Source organism: Mytilus edulis, chromosome 9, assembly GCF_963676685.1.
Source record: "Mytilus edulis chromosome 9, xbMytEdul2.2, whole genome shotgun sequence".
Classification (NCBI taxonomy): domain Eukaryota; kingdom Metazoa; phylum Mollusca; class Bivalvia; order Mytilida; family Mytilidae; genus Mytilus; species Mytilus edulis.
The window spans coordinates 72,129,226-72,154,958 of NC_092352.1; the positions used below are offsets into that span (position 1 = coordinate 72,129,226).

Below are 25,733 nucleotides of genomic sequence, written 5' to 3' on the forward strand. Positions count from 1 at the left end.
AAAAAACTTTGCCCTCTATGTTTTCAACAGCAACACACAAAAAATAACAAACGACTTCCAAGATGTTTTTCTTTTATGCAATTATTATCATAGAGAGCTTGAGAATCATTAAGTATGCAGGTTTTTTTTACGGTGTCATGGGTGGGACTGGTATGCTCGAAACATGAGCTTTCACCCCTGTTCCGAGACTGGTACTATTTTCGTGGAATTGTAATATAGGGTGCACTGACGACGCAGGGGTCGATCCTGCAATTTTCAAAAGGGGATTCAAATCCTAATGGGGGAGCGGGGGGGGTTCATCTGACCTATCCCTATTCAAAAGCATTGATCGGCACAAAAAGGGGTATTCCAACCCTAGAACAGCCCACAATCTCTCACTGCGACGTTGCATTGTTCATTTCAACACAAAGTTTATACGCTAATCTATTCAATCGATTGTTATGGATAAAAAATGCAAAAGTGTAGCAAGCGAGTAGAAAAAAGTTAAAAAAAATAATCTATTTAAGTCGGCAAGGCAACAGTTGCGGATACACAGTTGTGATCGTGCATAACAAAAACGACACCAACATTACTATTTCAAATGAAACAGTTTGTAGAGCATCCTTTGAACAATATTTTTGCTGATTTTCGTATACTAACCAATTCGTTAAAAGTACCCTGTTGCGCGGGGACAGTCTATTGCTCCTGATGATAATATGTATCTCAAGGATTTGTATAGTCTTGTATGTATCGCATATCTATCAATACCTTCAGTTCTTATAAATCCTTGTCTTCAAATATTCGGCTTTGTGCGATCCTGATGGTAAATGCGGAAACGCGCCTCGGACACATACAATTTTAACGTGTTGCTTACATCTTTTTTTTTTCTTTTTGATAGAAGAAACCATTTGCTTATTTGTATCTGTATTGTTGGTTTGTTTTTTTATTTTGAGATGAACCCTTGTTTTTGTCGCATGATCAAAGAACTCCATTAACGACCGTGTTATAAGTCTGCTTTCTGTAGTAGCTAAGTGTTATAGTTCGGTATTAAACATCAGATTGTAATTTTTTTTAGAAGAAAATGATTCAATTGTTGACGAACAGAACGGATTTCGAAAAGATAGATCATGTTTGGACCATGTCTTTACATTAAACAGTATGATTCAAAATCAGAAGTCAACCTTTGTAACTTTCGTTGATTTGCAGAAAGCATTTGACTTCGTTGATTGCAACTTACTGCAGTACAAACTTAGATTGAATGGAATAGATGGTTACATGTACAATGCTTTATCCAGTTTATATGTTAACACTGAGTCTTGTGTGCGTATAAACGGATTCCAAACGAACTGGTTCCCTTGTGTAAATGGTGTCCGACAGGGAGGCAACCTTTCGCCGACGCTTTTTTAATTATTTCGATCTTTATTAATGACTTAGCTGTTGAGATTAAAAGTTTGAACATGGATATCCCGGTAGAAAATGAAAGAAATCAGTATACTGTTGTACGCCGATGATATTGCTTTAGTGAATGAAAACGAACGCGATATGCAAGTTATTCTTGACTTGACTAAGAAATGGTGTGAGAAATGGAGATTAAACGTAAATAGTGCAAATCAAGTGTTATGCACTTCCGGAAAGGTCGAATTCCACGGACCAGTTCAACATTCAAAATTGGAAATGAACAACTACAAATCGTTGAGCAATACAAGTACCTGGGCGTTGTTTTTAGCGAAAAACTTACATATACTGCTGCAGTTGATGAATTTGCCAAAGCCTGTGGTAAAGCACTTGGTGCTGCTATTTCTAAAGTTCATTCATACAAAAAAAATGGATTTAAAAATCTTTGAAACTGTGTTTAACTTCTGTTTCAGCCCTGTTTTAGATTATTGCTGTGATGTTTGGGGCTACAATACTTATCATGGCATTGATATGACACAAAACAGAGCAGTACGTTACTTCTGTGGTTTACATCGGTTTGCAACCACTATAGCATTAAATAGTGAACTTGGCTGATTGCCACCAACGGAGAGACATTGGTTAATATGGTACGCCTATGGAATCGTCTCATTCTTATGGACGACGAGAGACTCACGAAAAAAGATTTCGAGTGGGAGTATAAGAATAATGGATTATGGTGCACACAAGTTATGGAAATCTTTAATAAACTTGGTTTAAGTAACCTCTATGTCACAAAACAAACAGTGGACATACAAGAAGCTAAAGAAAAACTTGTATGTTATACCAAAAGTGAATTGAAATACAAAACTGCTTTATCACCGAAACTACGAACATTTGTGATCTTCAAAAAAAATTACGAACTAGTACAGTATATCACACCAAATCTGTCTAAACAAGAACGATCGGCTTTTTCCCAATTAAGATGTCGGATTCTTCCTATACGCATAGAGACTGAAAGGTTCCGTAATGAAGCTCTACCTGACCGAATATGTGAACTGTGTAAAAAGCAAGAGGTCGAAGATGAAAAACATTTTATGTTAAAATGTCCATGCTATGACAAACTTAGACAAAGGTTTCTACCTATGGCCGCATTTGACAATTTTAGTGACAATAGCGAAAAACTTATACATTTATTGAAATACTATAAAATTCAAACTGCAATATTTGTAAATTCAGCTTTCATTCATAGAAAAAAACAACTTTACGTCTAATTCTGTATTCTTATTTTGTAAACTTTTTACGTTTTTCGGATATGATTTAATATTGCTAAATTGACATATAGGTCCAATGGGCCGGGTGTAAATATCAAATTGCTATGTATATAATTGTATAAATGTATGTTGTGATACACATGTCACTATAATAAATAATTACTTAGTTATTACTTACTGTAATCGTAAGTCTAAAGTGTAATCCTAGGTATAAACCTAGTTTCCGCAAGTGTCTAATATTCACTTACATACTGAGAGTGAGTTATAAGTATGATACCCTCTGATTTCAGGGTATGTTTGTCTCCATTCATATCTTACAACGATAACAATTATTCCTATGGGAGTTCAGTTATATTTTATCAGACCATACTATTTGCATGATACCACAAAGGGCTCTGTGCATTGATTATACGTATAACGCCAACAATCAAACAATTCCAATGTTTGATTAATACAAATGTTGTGCAATATTGAAGGCCGCAATGTAACTTATAGTAGCTTATATCCAAGCAAATTAGTCTCTTTTGTTAAATATGGTAGTACCTGCATGTTCATATACTTTTCGGCAACCGCTGTCTACTTCATTTGTTATTACAATGATACATATATATGTCATATTCTTATTTAGTTGAATACAATATATGTGTATTTTTTAGTTATCTTCTTAATCTGTCCTACCTGTTACTGAATACATAAATCCAAACAGAAAACAAATATGAAGAAACATAGTGGCCAAATATTTTGCATTCAATATGGATGTCAAAATAGAAAATAAAATACACGGAAATATATACACAATGTGGTTTTTATTTAATTTAACATCCGCTCTCAAAGTTCATGAAGACTTGAGAATAACAAACAAAACAACAATTGTTCAAGCACTTAAAGATAACTATTGGTAGAAAAATTGTAAATTTAAAATTTAACAATCAACACACTAAACGCAATTATTTGTATAAACACGTTAGTCCTAATACTTGTATAGTTTTTACTCTCAAAGAATAGTGAGATTTTGTAATACTTTTATATGTCAAACAATTTCGTTTTTAGTTTCCGATTTATAAAAATCGGTGGTGTTTATGTGGTTGTACTGCATGAGTTTATAACATAAATTCGCAGCCATGTTTGGTCTGAATGGAAACATTTAATTTGATGCCTCGAGTAGAGATAGTTCCATTCTCTCTTCAACTCTCAGGCATAGCATTTGTGACTATACGTGACCTTTCATCTTTTCAATATCTTTACGTATCTAATTATAAGGAAAATTGATAGGAATTATCCACTTAGAAAACAATAATATTCTGTTTAAACATTATAAATAAACACCCATTTTAGTTCATCTTTGTGGTTTCTGTATCAAATTATATTGTATTATTTATTTTTAATACGAATTTTCCTCCAAACAGTTCCTCAGTTACATGTATGTACTAATAAGGGTGGTAGTCATCCTACTACTTGTTATTGTTTTGTACCGCACATGTAAATTGTGCTTACCCCTTGCATTGTTTTCAGTTAAACTGCATGTATACATCATTTGAATGTGATATTTTCAAGTATTAAATCACCATTTTTTTACAACAGTTTAAAATTTTCCTTGTGAATTCAGGAACATTTATTCCTAGCGTTTTTGTAAGAAAACACGAAATGGTACTATTAAAGAAACGTGTAAGGTAATATAAGTATGGACGAGATTCCCTGTCGTACTGCATCATGATGCAAAGACTTTTTTATTCATATATGTGGTTTTTATTTTTAATATAGAAATATAATTGAGAATGGAAATTGAGAAAGTGTCAAAGAGACAACAACAGCTGAAAGCCACAAAGGGGTCTTCTATACAGCGAGAAACTCCCAAACCCCAAGGCGTACTTCAGCTGGCCCTTAAAAAATGTATACAAATTCACTGATAATAGACGTCATTTAGATATAATCCTGTAAGACAAACATTGTACTGTCTTTGAATTCAAATCTAAGTTTAATGACAAGTTCATCCTGGCCGTGGAAACCAGCAGAGCACCACCTAGTAATTACCGATTTGTTCTTTATTATTATTCTTTAAAATACAACGCATATGCTTCAATCATTTATTTATTCACTTTTGTTTTAACATAAAAAAAGTGGTAAATTCAATATATAACTGTAAGCATCATCTTTGACTAAAAGATAGATAGGAATCGAAGATATGTTCTTAAAGAGCAACCTTTTGTTCATACATATTTAGATTGTCAAGCACTTAAAACAAAACAGCGTCCCAACAAAACCAAAGAACCATAAAGTTAATTAATAAATAGAGCACGAAGTATAAGAGCTTTGAGGACAAAAATGAGGTATGACTTATTTACAGATTTTACTTTTTCCCTGTTTTGGTCACGGATATACAAAAGTACTGCAAAATGCTATTTATAGAAATTTGGCATATATTTCTGAAACATAGTAGAGATATAACACATACTATTTTGTTTTCTGAAGTTGAGATGTCTCCAGAGAATAATTGTTTAACTTAAAATACCATGGGACGAGTTAATATAGAATATTATTGCACCGCCGATAAATTATTGTGATTGGTTGAACACGTCAAGTGGTATTCCCCTACGGATCTGTAGTGGGTTGATAAATTTCATATGAGTTTCATGACGTCACGTCTTCTGTTAACGGTGACGTCATCTATTTATATTGTCGAGAAAATATATATTATTAGTGAGGAAAAATATTTTTCTCACAACACTTAAGAAACGTAAAAATACCACACAAATTACAGAAATACAATTGTACAATGACCTCAAGTACATATTTATCGCATTTATTCAAAACGGCCAAATCACTAAAAGACTGCCGGACACGATGATAGGTCTACAATATCTTGCATTATGTCAAGCTAAACATCACATCAAGTCGACATAAGTTGTAAATGCATTGCACAGATAACGTTACACATACTTGTGTGATCTCAAATTCTTCAAACGTAACTTATTAAGATATGACAACATATAACAACTGACGATTTCCCCCCTATGAACAGGAACATGTATATTCATATTTGGTAGACCTAGATTGTTAAATTACCTAAAGTCATCCAGATTTCACTGACAGTTATCAAAGTGTCATCATTTTGTAAAATATAAAGAGATTTTAAAAATTTCTCATACGACATAAACATTATTTGTTTTATTCTTTTCTGTGCCGTTTACTATTATGATAGAATTGGTATCTGAGGAAATGACAAATAGCTGAAAGTTGTTGTGAACATTAGTTTTTTTTTCATTAAAGACATGTTATTACATGTTTATCTTTTTTACTGTGGTCATATAGAGAATCCATAATCCACAACAGATGGTTCGGGCAAATAAACATTTGTCGCAGTTTATACATGTAGTTTCATAGATATTCCATCCTTTCTTAACCAGAGAATGGCATGCTAGTCAAATATCAAAAAGAACTGTGAAAGTCAGCTAAAAAACAGCATGAATATATCGATACGAAACAAAACGAATACACAAATTAAAGATAAATGACACATATTACAGATGTCTTTACATTTTTTTTTTTGGTTTTTGTTATGGCGTTGTCAGTTTATTCTCGACTTATGAGTTTGACTGTCCCATTAGTATCTTTCGCTTTATCTCATGTATAATATAATCCAATACAAAGGTTTTAATTCATAATATATAGATAATGTACAGAAGAAAAATAGTTATCAAGTTTGTGTTTCGCCCAATATCTCTGAAATGTGGTTTTCATACCTTTGTAGTACTACAGTCTATTTAAAAAAAATAATCAGATGCTGCCCTGATGAGAAAATCATATATATTTGAAAACATAAAAATGTCAAACTATAACTATTTCTAGCATCACATGATCAAGTAGCAATTGGCATGGAATATCATAGTATATATAGTAGATAAAACTGAAAAGTGCAATGGGGAAGGTGACGAAGAGACAACAACTTGACCAAACGGCGGAAAACAGCCAAAGGCCTCAAAAAGGAGACCGTTATAGGCAATATTTGCATTGCATGACCACGGTTATGTTACCTCAATACTTTCTTTTTATCCTTGTATGGGACATCATCAAATCAAACTGCTACTAGTAAACAGTAAATGCAAACTAAATATTTTAGATAATGAATGAAGTAAGTGAAATCAAACTAAAGGATTTAATCTGGTGACATGGACATGATAGACATCATGCCGTCTTTAAAATATCGACATCACTTTTTAAGAGATTTTTTCCTATTGTTGATTGTATTGAAACAAACAAAAATAAAGAAAACAATTCAAAATATCAAACTTCTTGAATATGTGTCATTCTATTTTCTGACTTGTCTTTGCATGTTTAATTTTTATATTATAATCTGTATATAGACAACATATTAAGTTTGAGTTACATATGCCTCTTTATTGTCTATTTTTTTTATCAGATGTTATTTCTTCTTTCTCGTTGTCAACGTATTTCAATATAATCTGGAACATTTGGTTGAAGGGTAGAATAATCATTTGTCTCTCCAACAAGTTCCAGATTCAACGTATGATAGTCTGTATTGACATTTTCTTGCACATTTTCATATTCATCATCAGAGTTGCTAATCGCTGCAGGTTCCGTGACTACAACTTTAAATCTGTGTCTACAAAAAATAAACACTAAAAATATCAAACAGTCTTTTAACAAAGAAGATGTGAGAGTTCTCGTGCCGTAAACATGAAAATGTCCTTGTTGTTTTTAGACCAACATTGAATTCAAAAATGCAAATTACCGAATCTATAAATCACAGACATTTCATCATTATGAAAGGTGTACTTTTACTCTAAAATGAATAAATGTAAATTTTAGTACGCATTTACTTATTGTGGACACTGACCCGAAAATGTATGGTAGATTAAAGCAGGTTTTAGTCCCTGCAGTAATTGTTAAAAAGACGAATCCTTTACAAGAACAGTACTATCAAAATCAGTACTGAAACAGTACTGTCAAAATCAGTACTGAATTTATAGAAATAGTAAATGTACCGTTTTTGTATAATAATAAACAGTACTGAAGTAACATAAAGTATATCATTACGAGTTTGCTGTCTTGTCGAACAGTACTGATAAATACGAGGGTAGACATGTACAAAAAAAAAACGTGGGTGAATTCTTGGTTGTGTAGATGCAACAGTGTTTGTGTGTAAAAATCATTATAAGTATAATTCTTATTGGGTAATTATTCTATCTCATATTTTAAATTCTGTCTTTTAAACTTTGACAAATAATCATTAAAAGTAATAGTTTAGCTTTTTAAAGAGTAACCTTTGTATCTTTATTTATCAACCATGCAATGAAAAATATACTTTTATTAAATGTCACTTTTTTTATAAACGGAAGCAATTTGATAACTTGTTGCAATCGTTTCATCCAATGTGTTGTTAACTATACGCATGAATAAGTTAAGAGGATTAATTCACATCCATACAAATTTTATTTATAATTTTTAGTATGCTCAGCGTATATAAATTAAAGATATAATATTATCGAACGCCTCGTAAAGAGCAAATGGTGAGCATTTTGATCTTATTGTATTTGTTTCATGATAAATTATTTATTCTATTTAAATTTTTGACAGTTGGAAGCATACCAAGCAATAAACTATCAAATAAACCGCACGTTAACAGCATCTGATACGTTTCGTTAGTTTACTACAATATACGTCCACTGAGATTGCGTTAATGCACAACTTTTTTGTCTCTTGTATGAATATGTAGATCCTTGTTCTCAGAAGTTGGTTCCAGCTATCAAATCGGGTTAAATACATCTTCTACTTCGATATCTCCAATATTGTTAACAAATTGAAAATACGTGCACTTTTCTTTGTGGCAAAAAATTATCGAACAGAGCTAAACGGTCAAAGTATTTTAAGAATGCTGGAAGCAAGAATAACGGTCTTACCTTCTGATACAGACAACTAGAACTATCAATAGTATTAGAAACACTGTCAATGCCACTGCTATTCCAACAAACATACTAACTAAATAAGGTATTAAACAGATTATTGCTTTATACATTAATTGTCAAACATTATTATTGGAGACACCCTCTACTTATAAATTGATACAATTGTTTATATCCTATAAGCTGTACTTGCTTTCGGAATTAAGTGTTTTTCAAATAGATATTCAACATAAAATGGTCAGTGTTTTTTTTTAAATTTCTAATTAGTTCAGTATAATACAGATACAATACATGGTATCAATGTGGTTCAACCGACACTACCAGCAAATTAACTTTCAATTAATATCGTCTTTCTTATAAGCAGACCTAGGTTATAACAAGATCAACGCGACGGGTGCCACATGTGGAGCAGGATCTGCTTACCCTACCGGAGCACACAAGTTCACCCCATTTTTTGGTGGGGTTTGTGTTGCTTATTCTTTAGTTTTCTATGTTGTGTCATTTGTAATATTGTTTTTCTGTTTGTCTTTTTCATTTTTAGCCATGGCGTTGCCAGTTTATTTTCAATTTATGAGTTTGACTGTTCCTCTGGTATCTTTTGTCCCTCTTCTTCAATTACATGTCAAAGCATTACATCAACGTTACTTTGACTCCAAATTGTAATGTATTAAAGATGTTAAATGGCAATTACTTTAATTTAAGCTAAAAATTTATCATTTACCTAGACAAAATAAGCACAAGCTTGTATGGGGTCTCTTTTAACATGCACTGTTTAGCATTGCAATATTTATAGAAGCATTGTTTTATGTTTTAAATGTGTGAATTTCATTTGAATATATAATCATTATGACTATAATCGTAAAACACCGATTGTAGGCAGCAGTATTACTCATCAAATAATATTTAAAATTTATATAAATAGCTATTTACCTTTCAATTCCTCTGTTTCTTGTTCGTTGGTCTTTGGTATAACAACTGTATCTACAAATAGTTGTTTTTTATATATATTTTATCATGATTATCCGCCAATATTTTTATTTTTTTCAAATATGAGTAATATCCAAACCTCGAAGATAACTTTATTGAAAACGTCCTTATGGTGTGCCATATTCTTTAATGGCTTAATTAACATAAAGCATGTGCATCGTCAAACAAATGTGTTAAATTGACCACGGTACTGCTCTATTTATTCACCATGATTTTAAAAAGCAAATTGTGTTTTGCAACAAAAATATCTATGTTTTTTTAAATAAATAGTTTGAACTTAAGATTCAGAGTCTGTTAGTCTGGGTTTTGACTGTTTCTTTTTGGTTTTCTATTTTTATCAAGTAACCTTTTAAAAGACTGTTAAAAGTTAAGGGTAAATAAATAACAGAGGTTAATCAGTTGACAATGATAACAGGTCTGTGACTGTTTAAAATGATACATTCTAATGAAAATTTTGCAGGAAAATATATATCTAGTTTTACCCAAAATTTAACATTTGTACTTTTTTTTTATTAAAGATAAGTACAAAAAAATAACAAGGATTGCATTAGACTGTCAAAAACTGCTTTTATAACAATATGTAATCAAATGATGTAAACAAAAGTAAGGATTAACGGTCAATATTGTATCATTACTACATACATTAAAGTTGAGGATTCAGAATATTTAACGGAACAAATGGAACACATGTGTTTACATAAACAATTATCATGATTATTCTCCAGGCATTCTAAACAAAAACATTAAAAAAATTTGTTGGACAAATTACATTATCAGTTGCAATCAAAGAAATATTAAATAAAATAAAAATAATGTTAATAAAAAAGTAAACAATATTTCATTTTAACACAGTAACTCTTTACAAAATATACGATTTCTTGTGAAGCATTATTAAATTTTCCTTTGTGGACGCTAATACTTCTGTTGTCAATGTTATCTACGTTGCTGGATGTATATTCTTTCAAATACCGATAAATTTTTAAGTCGAAAATGTTGATTCTGCATCACTTCCCAAACGAACATTGACGTGTTAAGCGATTCATGATACACATGCATCATATGTCGTGAAAGTCAAAATATTATAACCTTAGATTCACTTGTATTTTGTTGAAATAATCTCTATTTTCCTAACAAAACGCGTTTGCTTTTATTAGGGAAAAAAAGAGAAAAATCAAGATTAAGTCGAGTTACTTACCCCAGACGTCTTTCTGACATAGAGAATGATACTCTTTGTCACATTTCTGAGCTGTCAGAATGTAATTTGAATCTTCTGTGAGCTTCATTGCTAGACAACTGTATCCACTTGTCTTATATCTATCAGTTGGAATATCTTAATGAGACGAAAAATGCGAGTTCATATTGGGACATAAAAAAAAAGAAAACAATATCAAGTAGCATTGTTCAATGAATTTCTTCGGATTTGATATCATGCATGTATATATCATTAGACTATACTTTATATATATATAAAGGCAACAGTAGTATACCGCTGTTCAAAACTCGTAAATCTATGGACAAAAAACAAAATTGGGGTAACAAACTAAAACTGAGGGAAACGCAATAAATATAAGAGGAGAACAACGACACAACATTAAAATGTAACATACACAGAAACGGACTAAGCATTAGACAAAATCCGAAGAGAATAATATATGATAGTTGTTGTCCATTCGTTTGATGCGTTTTGTCATTTGATTTTGCAATTGCCTCTTCACTTTCCGTTTGGAATTTTCCTAGGACTTCAGTGTTTTAGGGATTTTGCTTTTTAGAAATAATAAGCCATACACTCAGTATATTCCATAAGGTAATCTTACAATATTAAAAAGACTGTATCTGCACATCAATAAAACCTAGTTACATGTACACATTAAAAATGAATGCATATAAAGACATTCTTGCAAACATCTTAAAAGATCAAAAATGCCATTCTTATCCATATTCTATGCGTGAATGATTACAAGAACACGTTTTTACATCATCTATCAGGGTGCTTAAAAAAAGAGGAAACGCTTATAATAGTATTATCGTATAACACATCTATTTGAAGTATGAAGGAAAAAAAAACGTACCTGCGTTCCAAACAATCCTCTCCTTAACGAATCTATTGTGCCATAGTTTATCTGCAATTTCTTGGTTATTATCACAATTGTTGTTAAAAAGTTGAATATATTTTTTAAACATGTTGCATCTTTTTCTTGCATCGTACCAATTCATCTTAATCTCGACACATTTAACATCAATCATCCTGCTGCCGTCTGTTGTAAGTAACACTAACATCATTAGAACATGTAGAATAAAAGGCTTAAGTACACATTCACCTAAGCAAACTATTTCTGTAATGCAATACAATGGACGCAAACCTTGTTTTGATGAACATTTAATGTTATTATTTTGAAGTCAAGTAGATAATGTAAATGATTCAGATTTTTCAAAAAACTATGATATATATTCTACATTTTCTATCGACACCATACAATATAGTCTGTACAAATGAACTATATTCAAAACAACAAAATCTTCTTTAAAGGCCAATTACTTCAATCACATCAGTCATGAGTTAACGAAATATGTTTGTAAAGAAACCAGGTTAAATCCATCCATTTCTTTATGTTCTTCAGAATTTAATTTTCCTATTTCATTGTATTTGATAAGATACTTTGTTTGTATTTTCCTTTAAGTTTGAAATTTTACTACTTTTATCCTGTTTTTGAAAAATCGGTCTTGCTGATTGTTTTTGCAAGTTAAATTTTCTTTGTTTCTATTATAGTTGTTAGGAGAGAAGAAGAAAAGACCAACATAATTGGTAAAAAACATTATTCAAACAAGGACTCATCTGCCACTTAGCCGTATTTGGCACAAGTTTTTTAGAATTTTGGGTCATCCATGCTCCTCAACTTTGTAATTATTTGGCTTTATATAGATATAGGAAGATGTGGTGTGAGTGCCAATGAGACAACTCTCCATTCAAATAACAATTTAAAAAAAGTAAACTATTATAGGTCAATGTATGGCCTTCAACAAGGAGCCTTGGCTCACACCGAACAACAAGCTATAAAGGGCCCCAAATTTACTAGTGTAAAACCATTCAAACGGGAAAACCAACGGTCTAATCTATACTATTAAACGAGAAGACCTCAATTTGTGTGTCGCTTCTCTTCCTTCCATAATAAATCAATCATCATGCCTCTGTGTCCTATAGGTAACATGCATAGTCGCATTTGTCATCCATTCTTACGGTTATTCAGATTGAGTTATTTTGGGAGAAAAACGACAAAAAAGGAGTCCGGATATGATTCCGTCATCAGACTGACTTTTAGTCATAGATAAGACTTCCGGTTTAAAACATGCAATACAACCAATCGTATGGAAGATTTTTATAGCAAAAATGAAAAATGAATAAGCCAATCAGAGCGTTCTCCATATCATGGTGTTTAGATCGCAAGGCCCACAACTATTATACCTCCTTATAGAGGATATTTATTTTTCGGGTTATCTACATGTAAACTACGATTATACTACTTTAATATATAGTCTAAGAGACTCTGAGTCTCTGTACTCTGTCTACTGTTTTCTTTGAAATGTTTACTATTAAAGGGGTCATTCCAGTTGCATATATATTAAAATAAGTAAAACATGTGACACAAGTACAACCAATTGTATGATAGATAACAAAAATGAAAACAAAACAAGCCATTTAGAGCGTTCTCCATATCACAGATCGCAAGAATTACAACTATTATACCTCCTAAGAGAGGACAATTATTTTTTCGCGTTTATCTACATGTAAACTACGATTATACTACTTTAATATATAGAGACTCTCTGTATTCTGTCAGGGACTTTCTATGTTAGTATAGAAAGTCCCTTATTCTGTCTACTGTTTTCTTTGAAAGGTTTACTATTTAAGAGGTCATACCACTTGCATAAATAAGTAAAACATGCTCAACTTCATCTTAAACTACCTCGACCAAAAACTTTAACCTGAAGCGGGACAGACGGACGGATGGACGGACGGACGAACGAACGAACGCACGAATGCACAGACTAGAAAACATAATGCCCATAAATGGGGCATACAAATTCATTGTTGAAAGGGAAAATAGTGATTTGGCAAAACTGAAAGTAAGGTAGAGATTAGAAGAAGGCAGGACCTTTTTAGGGGCGTCGGGATCGGGTGTTTTTAAGCTCCTGATTTTGGGATTGATCCTTAATTACGTGATCCGGGAATATATTTTTCGATTTCAGGATTTCGGGATATGAAGTTTCTTTAAATTCTGTATCTCGGGATTTCATGGTTTTAAGCCCGGGATTTTGGGATCAGGACCCCTCCGACCCCCCTCAAATTAGCCTTCGTCGGTCTTGGTCATTTATACAAGATTCATATCCTACCATTGTTATGTTAATAAGGCTCCCAACAGAAAAAAGATCCTAGAAGCATATTTTGGTCTATATATAAGCAGTTACATTTATTTCATGTTTGAAACGGTGCAAATTTTAAATTTGATTTGACTTTTACCAAAAGAAGCTTTGTAGCAAAGGAGAAAAATAATTGTGGTCTGAGGCCAGAAACACAAAATAATTGAATTTAACAGAAAGGAAACAAATATCGGACTTTGGAAAAAGGGAGAGAGCTTTTCATACCTTTTTTATGAAATTCTCCATAATAATATCTTTGACAAAAAAATCATCCTACAATAGTCACAAGCTGTAAATGCCAGCGATTTCGCGGGTGTGTTCTAGTCTATATAAAAAAACGAGAAACGAGAAACACGTATAAATTACATAAACAAACGACAACTACTGTACATCAGATTTAATGTTTTTATGTTTAAGATTCTGTTTTAATATGAGCGTCACTGATGTGTCTTATGTAGACGAAAAGCACGCCTGGCGTATTAAATTATAAGCCTGGTACCTTTGATAACTATTTAAGCTAGCATAACGTATGTGTGGCTCTTGTATTAATTTTTACGCATTGAAGCTTTTTTCTTTTTATTAGAGTTTTTAAAATAAAAAACAAAAAAGAAATAATTGACTTTTAAGAAATCCTATAAGATGTAGTCTGGCAGTTCTGCTATTTGTCTCGGTATTTTGTACATCCAACATTCATGTATTAAGTTTTTATGTTTATCTTATGCATGTTATGGTATCGATTGGATAATGTGTCATGTATTATTGTTTGTAGTTCGAATAATTATATATATATATAATTGCCTTTCCATAACATCAATAATATTAAAATGCTTTGGACCAGTATATTGAAAATGATTTTTTAAAGTTCTAGATTGCATGTTTGTTACGGAAGCGCGTGCCATTTTTCACATTCAGTTGTTGTTCTGCAGTTTTTATGTTGTGTCGACTTTTATGTTATGTGTTAGTGCGTTTCTCTGTGATGAATGTTCTTGCGTGAGCTTGTGCTGTGTTTCTGTCACGTAGTGTTGTCATTTCAGCGATATTTGTTTTGGCATATTCATTATGCGGCAGGTTTAGAAAGACATTAAACCCATATCAACCCACCATTTTATTTAAAATTAACTGTACCAAGTGAGGTATGATGACGTTTGTTTTTGTTACTCTTCAGTTTTCCTGTTGTTTCTTTGTTTCCTCTTATATATGTTATAGTTGATGTGTTTCCCTCGGTTTTAGTTTGTAACCCAGATTTGTTTTCTCTCAATCTATTTATGACTTTTTAACACCAATATACTAACGTTGCCTTTATTGATACCTTTAGACAGTGGGTAAATATCATGATTCTGAACATTTCTGTTGGAGTAAGAATTTCTCTATTCATAGCGGTTTTTTTATAACAGACACAACTTGCATTTAAAACTGTGTCAATTCTGGCAATGTCGTTCATATGAGCTTAAAAGGTATATTACAAATAAACTCAATCAAAATTTGGTAAGTCTCATACAGAAACACTGGTGTTCTGTATATTGGAGTACAATGTAGCATTTTGCGAAATCAAACTTCGGAATATTATATCAATGAGTTAATTCATATTGTAGATACAGTACCATGATTGTGTATGATTGTTTATACACCAAGGGAACGAAGATTTTGTAAATATATATTGTTAAAGTACAGATCATTCGTAACCGATTGCAATGAAAAAGAACAAAAATGTATTCCTTTTTCATACTAAACAGTTCTTTAGAGGTTTTGTAGATACCAAGGAGGCCATTCAAACAGACACATTTTGACATAGCAAAACAAAAAACGATAAACAACTGATACAATCTCGTCCCCGGTGTGTCTTATGTAGTGAAACGCGACATCAACACTTTCGAATCGACATATGTTTTAATCAACAGGAATGAGAGCAAACGTAAATATAGAGTCAATGAAGTTGAATACAAATTCCTGAATACGGAACTGTACTAAACTAACTCCGATAATTCAGAGGCTTTCAGAACAATAAAGACTGTTACTAAATACGTACATGGTAAGATAGATAGGGGTATTTCATATTTTCATCATCACGAGTCAAATTAGCATACAGTATATAACTTTCGTGGTGAAAGGACAGGTTTTGCTTTACAACAATCAAAAGTAAAACCACAAAAATCCTAGGAAAATTCAAAATTGAATGTCCCTTTTCAAATGGCAAAATCAAAAGCTAAAACACATCGCACGAATTTTGTCTTATTCCTGATTTGGTTCTTGGTAACTAAAAAGGTACCAGTAACAAAATGTAAGTGATAATAATGGCGAAGGTATAGGTTTATTTCTAAAAGATCGAAATAAGTGTTTCACTTACAGGAATATTTCACTGCATAGTTAATAAAAACACTACACGTTAATGTGTATTGTCCCCAAAATATATGGCAATTAAAACTTATAACCTCACTTTTCGTGGTCTAATTATTCTCAGTTCATCAAACTTCATTCATGAACTAAAAATAATTCCAACTAAAATATGTTATTTTCTGTTATATTAAGACCTAGCCCTGTTTTGTACGTGAAAACGGAGGTATATATATTTAAATGTATATCACTAGAGCAAACAGTTCATTCTTGACACAAGCAGTTTTAAGAATGAACTATATAGAAAACAAATTAATTATTTATAATGATGATACGTAAACAATGCTGATTTGCAGCGATAATATGTAATAGTTATCCTATGAGGACGCGTTGTGTCAGTGTAAGATCACCCTGATGACCAGTCCGAATGGGATAACTGTTTTACATCCCAGCTGTTTCAAATTAGACGAAAACATATTTACAATTAATAATATCGAGTTTAAAACCCCTCACAACCATTTAAATATACTTTATGTATTACTATAAAATATATACCATTTATTACCCCCGAACACTAAATCGCCTCTTTCTAAAAGATAGACCCATTCTTGTTTACCAACTCGCCCCACTTATAAAAAAGGGTAAAATCCAATTGAACAATCAGTCTGATAACTCGCCTTTTTTTTTATAAAAGGGTGAAAATCCGACTGAATAAAGATCTGCCAACTTGCCCCACCTATGAAAGTATCTTGCTCCCTTTAAATATGTAAAATTAATGAGAGTTGGTATCTAGTCGTCCTGGTGTAGGGGTATGTGTCGTGGGTTGATTTCTCATGTGAAGGGTTCGAATCCAAGCATACACAATGGAGTTTTTCTACACAAATTGTGAAGGTGTGTTTATACTCAATAAATAATTGTTAGTTTTATTGTGGATAAGGTATTCCCGTAAAATGTTTTAACACGAAGGAAAGCATGCAAAACAAAGAAACTCAAGCTGGGGTGATCTGGTATGGATGATTCGGCTCAGATCACCAATGGCAGAAAAAAGGTGTTGTGATGTAACTTATACCCAAAATTATTGAAATAATGTATATGTATTTTCACATTCTTACTTAAGGTGGTATGGGTGTCTTTCGCCATCTTCGATTATCTAAGGTCCAGATTTTCAATTACTGTAGCAAAATCTAAGGCAGGAACGCAGATAACTAATATCAATTTGCATTTAAAAGAACAAATTTATAACATTATTACTTACATTGTTTAAATATTAATATTTTTACAAGTGTAAATTATTTTGGCTTGATTCTCAAATGTTTTTAAATTGGTATTTTAAGGGGAGGTCACTCTGAATTAGTGCCTTTTCTGAAGGAATCTTCATGGAATTTTGCTATTTAGTATTTTAGCCGGAAAAAACGCAGGGTGACCCTATTGTTTCTTTTGATATTATGAAAGCATTTACTAAAAGATATCGTCTCGTGTTTTATTTTACAATTCTATCATTTAGTTTAGCTGCTAATCACAGAATGATGTTTTTTTCCTGTATAATCCATTCAAAATGTGTCATTTTGTCACAACCTGTAGCTTGAAAAAATGCGTGGTGACCTATCATTTTTATTATATTTTTGAACATACATCAATAAATACTACGTTTTCTCAAAGTATGAACAAATTCTATCCTTTTTAATTTGGACACCCATACCTCCTTAATATTGTTAAATCTTGTCGAGTAAAAACAATTGCTATACAATTTTTACCTAATGTCATGACCGCTTCACACTTTAACGATAATCTTTCTTTACAACTAATACGGTTGCTGTTTCGACCAGTGCCGACTGTAAAGAAACAGTTTCCTCCAATTTCATCACCTATAAAATTAATGTTTGTTACTTCATGTTATTTTTTTCATTTTTTTTAATGTTCGTGCAGCATTAGCATTAATACAACCGTCAAATTGGAGTCACAAGCATTTGGATGCCTGGATACACAACCCTATCATGAGTTTTGTTTTATGCAATATCAAGTCCCGCTTAACTATGCAAACACACAAAAATATAACAACTTAAGACTACGTTGGCTTTTCAAATTAAAAGCTTTAATTTGATTATACTGTTGTATAAAAAAGAAGTCAAATGTAATTGAAACATTTTCATATAAAGTCAACGAATTTCAATATGAAGAATAACAATGTTATTAATGAAGATAGTTTATATATTCAAAACCTTACTGATCATGCTGATCGGTAGTCCTATCAGTTTATACGCTGAAAACAGGGTTTTTCTGCCACCACATCTGTCAAATTTGTCTCCATCACAACGTGCATCGCAGCTTTTGGTAGAAACCCTTTGTATTTTGCCTTGTGTATTCCATTGTGCTAGTGTTGTATACCGCACGCAATAGCAAGTGTCATTCTATTTGATATCAAATTAAGAACACAGTTAATATATAAACAAGAGATATATTTTCATGTTTTGACATACATATCAAACACTCACGATTCATATAACACTGTACTCCAAATCAAAACGATATTCAATTATAATTTGGATGACCGTTATGGAATATCTGTTTCACAGATTGCCACTGTTGTAACATCACTCACTATAAATTTTCACATTGCATCGGCAACAAGACGTGTGAAACAGTGCTATTTTTTTTTCTTCTGAATTTTCTTAGTGTGACGTCATGAAAAAAGGCGACCATGTCTGATGACGTCACATCAAAAGTACACAACTTTTCTCAAATCTTTGAAAAGGAAGGATAAAAATCATAAGAGAAACAGATCTCACCACTGTAACTCGTGTATAACGATATTTCTCCACTCTCAGCTATCTACCTATACGTTGTATATCACACTATTAACAATCAACATTCTGGACTTTCTAATTGATACAACTTGCAGATATTAATTTGTACTTATATAAAGCCGATTCAATAACACAGAACATTGTAAAAAAAAAACAAAAAAGAGATGCATCAACATACCCCTGACAAATCGTTAAGCATTTACACTATATCTTTTAAGAATTAAAATGTAAACAATACTTGTGCATATATCTAAATGGCAAATTTTATGAACATATTTACTCCTTGCAATTGTGAGTTTCGCTGCTGGTATACCTCGCAAGAATCATCATCTTTGTAGCTTCGGTACTCGCAGGAGTTAAAGGATATACATATCGAAAACTTTAAAAAACAAAATGTCAAATGACCGATAAGATAATAAGAGAAACAACACACACTCTTATGGATCACATGCTATCATCATTAGTTTTGTTTTAAAGGGGTTCACGTTGTACTTGCTGCAGGATTACATGTTTTTATATATATTTTTTTGTACTTTTTAATTGCCTGTATTATTTTTACAGTCATGTCTATACTTTATATTTAAAACATGTTTCAGTTTCAAAATTTCGCATTTGATCAAGTTTCAGGGTTCGAAAATGTTAACTTCAGATGGATAATAAATTTGGAGATGTCCTATGAGTTCGACACCAATAAGTGTCCAATCCGTTAGAATAATTGTTCGATGGCTTAACACATGATATAACTTATCATCATATATTATTTAAGTACCATGGCTGGTGTCGCTTGTGAAGCAGGATATATGATTACATTTCGAGAGCACATAAGACCATCTCTGTATTTTAGGTGGGATTTGTGTTACTGAGTCTCAAGTGTTTTTGTTGTTGTTGTGCTTTGTATACTGCTGGGTTTTTCGATTTTTGACATTGTCAGATAGCTTAAGTTTTTAATTTCATTTACTAGCACAGATGTTACTGGATATTTCCATCAGGTAACTCCAGACAAGAACTCAGTGCTTCGTTACAGACATGATTTATAACATAAACATATCTAAATTTTCCGTTCATGAATTCAAATATCTTTTAGACACGAAAGATCCTTCCATCACACAAACTAACCTGCGAACAAGTACGCTATTGGACAAAAGAACAGTCAATTAACGTAATCGCAACAAAATATTGTATTCAAGATAATAATACGTTTTACTGATATTGGACAAAACGACCGTCATGATTTATTTCCATAAAGGGACATTATGCTCTCTTTTTATATTTTATAAATGCAGTTTATACTCGTTATAATAGATGTTATTCAACTCAGTCGTTCCGTAATAAAAAAAATGACAACGAAAAACTCAACAAAAGAAGAAATCAAAAAGCATTTGTTCAAGACACTTAGACCATACAATTCTATAAAGGATAACGACGAAACGACAAACAAGATTTTATCACGATCAGTTTAGTGTCATTCCAATAGTCTATATCGTTTTTGCACAGTTCTATTGTAGAGTATATTATGTATATACAATTGACCATGCATTTTTTTCGAGAGATGGTTTTCAATTGACTTCTTTGGAATTTGAACATTATAATGTTTTAGACAGAAATGCATTTTTATGATTGTTATACCAGGTATAAGAATAAAGGAAAATATTCAATAAGTGACCAAACAACACGTTAAATTACAAATGCAGTTAGTGCATGCGTTTACTTTCAATGACGTTTGAAATTGAATACAGTTCAATGTATCTATTATTGGTTTAGTCGTTTTCTAGATTATGCTTTAATTTAGTTTAATTTGTAACATATGTAACTGAAACCAAATGCAACGTTTCTATTTTCAAAACAAACTTCGCAACATGTTTCGTAAATTGACAGGTAATTCGGCCTGATTTATTCTTATTTTTCAATTTCATTGACGTTATACCTGTTTGGTGATAATTCTAAGATTTGTTTTATTATATTTATCCCAACATAATTCATCTTGATTGTTTCATTGGATAGTTTTTTATGTTTTGTGTACTGTAATGTAAGTGTAAGTCGTTTTTCCTTTTTTGTCGTTGCTTGTCATTTTGTTTTCAACTAATGACCTGATATACATGTATCCCTATGGTATCTTTTTTATCTCTTAAGTAACACAAAGGGAGAAGACAATGTATAAAGCCTATTACTGACTATAAATTTATAAATGTAATTAAGGCAAAATTTTTTTGTTAATGGCAACATTATGAACAATTCCTATGTATTTAAACATATAAGCATAATTTAATGTAATTGATAACTTTAAAGATGTTTTGCAAACAAATGTTTCAATTAAGCACCGTAATTATTAAAAAATACCTGTAGTAAAATGTAGTCTCTGTCTTTTAGGAATTCATTTTGTTTACAAAATAGGGAACATTTTTCAACACCGTTATGATTCAGCGTCTTCATAAATTGTAAAGCATTCACTGTGTTTCGTAAGTCGGCCAAATGCAAACACTCTATGAAAAAAAAAAAAAAAATTCAGAAAAAAAAATACAGAAATAAGAATATAAAAACAGATATAAATATTTAAATGAAGAATAGTTGCGATTTTTCTTTGTACAATAAGTTCTATTTTTACCTACTTGCAAACTTTTTGGCAAACAAAATTTTGTCGCTGCTAAACCGATGTAATAATAGCGAACATATGGATTCTCATTTTTAAGAAGCACGATCTTTATAAGGTATCCTGAGATGGCGAAATGGATAAAGAGTGTATGGATTATGTCGTAAACCGGCTTTCAAAATTTACAAATGTGTATAGTGTAGTTTGTACATAACCATATGATGGATGGAATACTGTAAAACAAACGTAGCGGTAAAAACTCCATTGCCAAACGAATCCCCTTTCCAGGCATAGACATTATTGCTGCACATGAGAAGTCTAAGTGACCATATTTCTATTTTCAAGTCCTATTATTATGCAGAATAAACATTAGTTAACTTGATATTGATAATCCTGGGGAAAAAAATGTTTTGTAATGTACAAATTGCCATGCTATCTATAACCGAAATCAATCAAAACTATAAATCCTTGAATTTTGATTGGTGTTGTGTTTCCCTCCCTCTCTCCTTGTTTTGGAAAGAGTTTCTTGATTGGCCTTGCCTCCTCTTGTCGATGATCAATCAAAAATTTAACTCAGTGGTAAACAAGAGTAAATTATATATAGAATACAATCATTGGCAGTCTTCTATATCAACCATTTGTGGTTTTTCAATATCAAATCGCAAACAGGAACATGCACCTGTGTTAATTAATTATATAATCAAATTTTTGGGGAATTGCGTTTCCGATATCACATTTCCCATTCTGCATTAACTATTAACATATTTGTGAATTTCATTCTTCGAACAGAGTTGATACGGTTGTGATTTTGAATAATAAAACATGTAAACATATACGTATTTCATTATTACTGAGTTAAATTCAATATATGACTTCTGGTACGGTTATGGTTTTATTATCTTTTCAAACAATGTCATAGTGTTTAATATATTAGGGTATTTAATAAGAAAAGCATTGGCTGTCACTAACGAAATGGGCATCTGGATGAATACAACCTTTACCGTTCATGTTATAGATATGCCCATATCAAATATAATTATTGACAAGAAAAAAATCAGTAAAAAAAATCAAGCTGTTGATTAATACGTGTATATTTTACCGTAATATTCCATGACAGGTGATCGTACTACATAACCATCCACCCAAAGAAAACGAGGTTTCTTTTTTACATTTGGTAGAATTTTGTTTGCATTTATAGTCTGACATGATTCTGAACGACATGAATTGAACATCTTCTCTCCAGACAATGTCCAGCCATCTATACAGTTATCGACAGTCCTATCCCATGTATGATTGACTTCACTCACATAAAAAACTGAAAGATATGTGAAAAATAATCAAAAAAGTTATGCAACTTTCATTATCTTATTTTCATCTCCTGTATAATCTTCATCACAAATTCACTCGGAAGCAATCGTCCCGCAGCAAGTTTACACATTTAAATTCAACTTCAAGATGTTTCCTAACACAAGTACGTTCTATGCTAGGAGTAGTGTGCATGTTATGATTTTTTGTATGGCCAATGTTGACTGTTGTGTACCAAAATAGTAGCCACAATTATTTACTCTTTTCCTTGTTCATGATTACGAGAAATGTGACTTATGTATTGTTGTGTTGTTGATATATGTTAGCCTTATATGACGGGGGTGAATATGTACACAAAATTAAAATTGGTACTTTCAACAATTTAAGGATTATTGATTGCATGACATAAACTGAATTCATACAGTTTAATATTTAAAGTAAATTATGAATCACCTAATCATTAAAATAACAATAAACAGGTACAATTCGGTTACTACAGTTACACACAATAAGGACCAAATTACATAACATGCATCAGTTGGAATACCTGTTGTATAAGGAGTTGATTGTAATGTTGTATGTTGAGTCCATATACCGTTTAGACCTTCTGTTGAATCTAGATAAACAAAAAAAAAATACATTTTGTTATGTATGGTTGGATAACATTTTAACAAATATAACTTGCAAAAAACAAATAGTCAAGACTATTTAACTAATGTTACTATTATTGTTAAAGCTAACAGGCTAATATAATTTGAATACCAGTGCGCTAACGGTCACATATAATATATTTATGATTTTATAAACATGTATTGGCAGCTATATCCCATGTTTATGTGGATTCACTTGCATCAACAACCGGAAGATAAGAAGAAACAAATAAAACAATCAGCATATATTTACATTTCCAGTATAATCGTCATCTCAAATTCACACGTCATTAATCGTGCAGCAATTTTGCACATGCAACTTCAATTTCAAGGTTTGTTTGTCCTAACTATTTTTGTTGGTGCTAGGAATTGTTTAGAAATATACAGTTAAAGATGATGAAAGTCTCGGAAGGCACCAGCAAACAAACAAACTAATAAGCATGACCTCATCATACTTTCTCATTATATTTTCATATTTCATTTCGTTAAAGAGTTATCAAATTCACAAATTGTTGTAAATAGAATGCAATTTTATTTGACAGTCATGTGACAAGTTTAGCTAGCTATAAAACCATGTCTAATTCACCGTTGGACAGCAGGATATGTATGTACCAATTCAGGAATATGACAGTTCTATTTTATTTGATTGCTTTGTTTGATTTATTTCAGCTTTTGATTTTAGTATTCGGTAATATTTTTTTACTTTTTTAAAGTTATATAAAACGAGTGACTGGTGTAAAATAATGTTTATTCAATTCTTGAACCAATGCATACATATATCATAAACTTAGTATTCTGTGCACGATTTTATCATTTTTTTCGCATTCATTTCGTGTAATCGTCAACAAATATTTCAATCGGTCAGAGTTGTTGTGAAAATATGGTAGCTAATTTATATTAATGGTCGTGTTTTGAAGCCGAAGTTTAACGATTGTCACCCGTTCGGAAACAATCAACAAAGAAGCATGGATATTCAGGTAAGACAGTTACAATAAGATATAGTGTATCTTGATGTCGGAGCGATGCTTACGTTTGGGTTAAATTCGCACTTTTTACGAGAAAGATCAAGCTGCATACAGAAAACATGTCGGCGAATTGTTGGAAGCAAGCAATTTGAAAAAGTAAAGATCTCCTTAATTTGGACAGATTATTGAATTTTCATATAAACATAAGTTTTATAATAAAACTTGCCCTTTAGTTATAAAAAAAAAATATGCATAATTTTTTGAAGTTTCATACGACTTTAAGCTATAAGAAAATGCAGTAGCATTATGCATGAAAAATAAAGTTATACACATGTTGTGAATGCATTAACTGTTGTTTTACCACAATGCATCGGTTAAGATGATAACATGCTTATTTTGTTTTCTTTTACAGTGAAACTGACACCGCACGTTTAAGAGATACACATTAAAAAACTTTAAAAACTTACATGCAGACGGATATGTTTGAGAAAACAAATTTCCTAATACATAGATGTGTATGATACAATTCATCATTCTAATTTCATTTACACTTATACACATGTTTGAGTAGTGATTAAATGAAAGATTTATAAACATGTACTTTTACGATATCTGATCAGGAAGGAAATAACTATATATGTATATGAACCAGACTTGGTTTTCTCTTAACTGTAAAATTAAAGTGCATCATGTCGTTTCTTGTAAAAGCCCTACGTGATATCCGGATTCAAGTGTCCCCGCCCTATTTTTGTTTTACATTTATTTTTTCATAGTCAAAACATCATTGATAAAATATGGATTTCTCTTTTGAGATCACCTGGCACACAGGGTTAGATCAGCTATATATTGTCATTACTTTGCGCACACCGTGTTCGAAATAAATGTGTTCAAGTCAGTAGCCTCTGGTCTTTGTTAGTTTCTGGCTGATATTTCAAATTAAAAACAGTAAAAGTAAAAAATTATTAATCAGGTCAAAATCTGTAAGACAAATGCGACCATATAATTTAAAGTTACTACCACCAAAATAACTTCTATGTAACTCTAAAGTATGGGGTTATTGATTTATTTATTTCAAAATAAAAGCAATTTTAAACAATAAAAATGTTCAACAAAGTAAGATCT

At 31.6% G+C, this 25,733-nt stretch overlaps 1 protein-coding gene across 4 annotated transcripts; it reads right to left on the reverse strand.

The window, feature by feature from the left end:
- Window positions 1–7,062: 7,062 nt before the first annotated feature.
- Window positions 7,063–25,231, reverse strand: LOC139488973 (uncharacterized). 4 transcript variants are annotated; one of them, XM_071274966.1, is made up of 11 exons: window positions 25,079–25,229; window positions 23,544–23,612; window positions 22,791–23,006; window positions 21,442–21,584; window positions 18,534–18,708; window positions 18,055–18,165; window positions 11,623–11,808; window positions 10,749–10,883; window positions 9,497–9,547; window positions 8,564–8,642; window positions 7,063–7,266 (listed from the first exon to the last, which is right to left on the reverse strand). In XM_071274966.1, the coding sequence occupies exons 1-11, from the start codon at window positions 25,206–25,208 to the stop codon at window positions 7,086–7,088; spliced, it is 1,476 nt and encodes a 491-aa protein (XP_071131067.1). In that variant the 5' UTR covers window positions 25,209–25,229; the 3' UTR covers window positions 7,063–7,085. The 4 variants fall into 4 exon arrangements, with proteins under 4 accessions (XP_071131067.1, XP_071131066.1, XP_071131069.1 ...); XM_071274965.1 differs by having other exon boundaries at window positions 18,525–18,708; XM_071274968.1 differs by lacking the exon at window positions 8,564–8,642 and having other exon boundaries at window positions 25,079–25,231.
- Window positions 25,232–25,733: the final 502 nt, after the last annotated feature.

Excerpts from the sequence above, each read along its gene's own strand:
- LOC139488973 (XM_071274965.1), bottom strand. The coding sequence starts at position 25,208 with ATGTTTATAAATCTTTCATTTAATCACTACTCAAACATGTGTATAAGT. Across the intron at positions 21,585-22,790 it reads ACCTGTCATGGAATATTACG|AGTGTTTGCATTTGGCCGAC; the intron begins GTAAAATATACA and ends TTTTTTTCATAG. Across the intron at positions 10,884-11,622 it reads GAGGATTGTTTGGAACGCAG|ATATTCCAACTGATAGATAT; the intron begins GTACGTTTTTTT and ends CGTCTCATTAAG.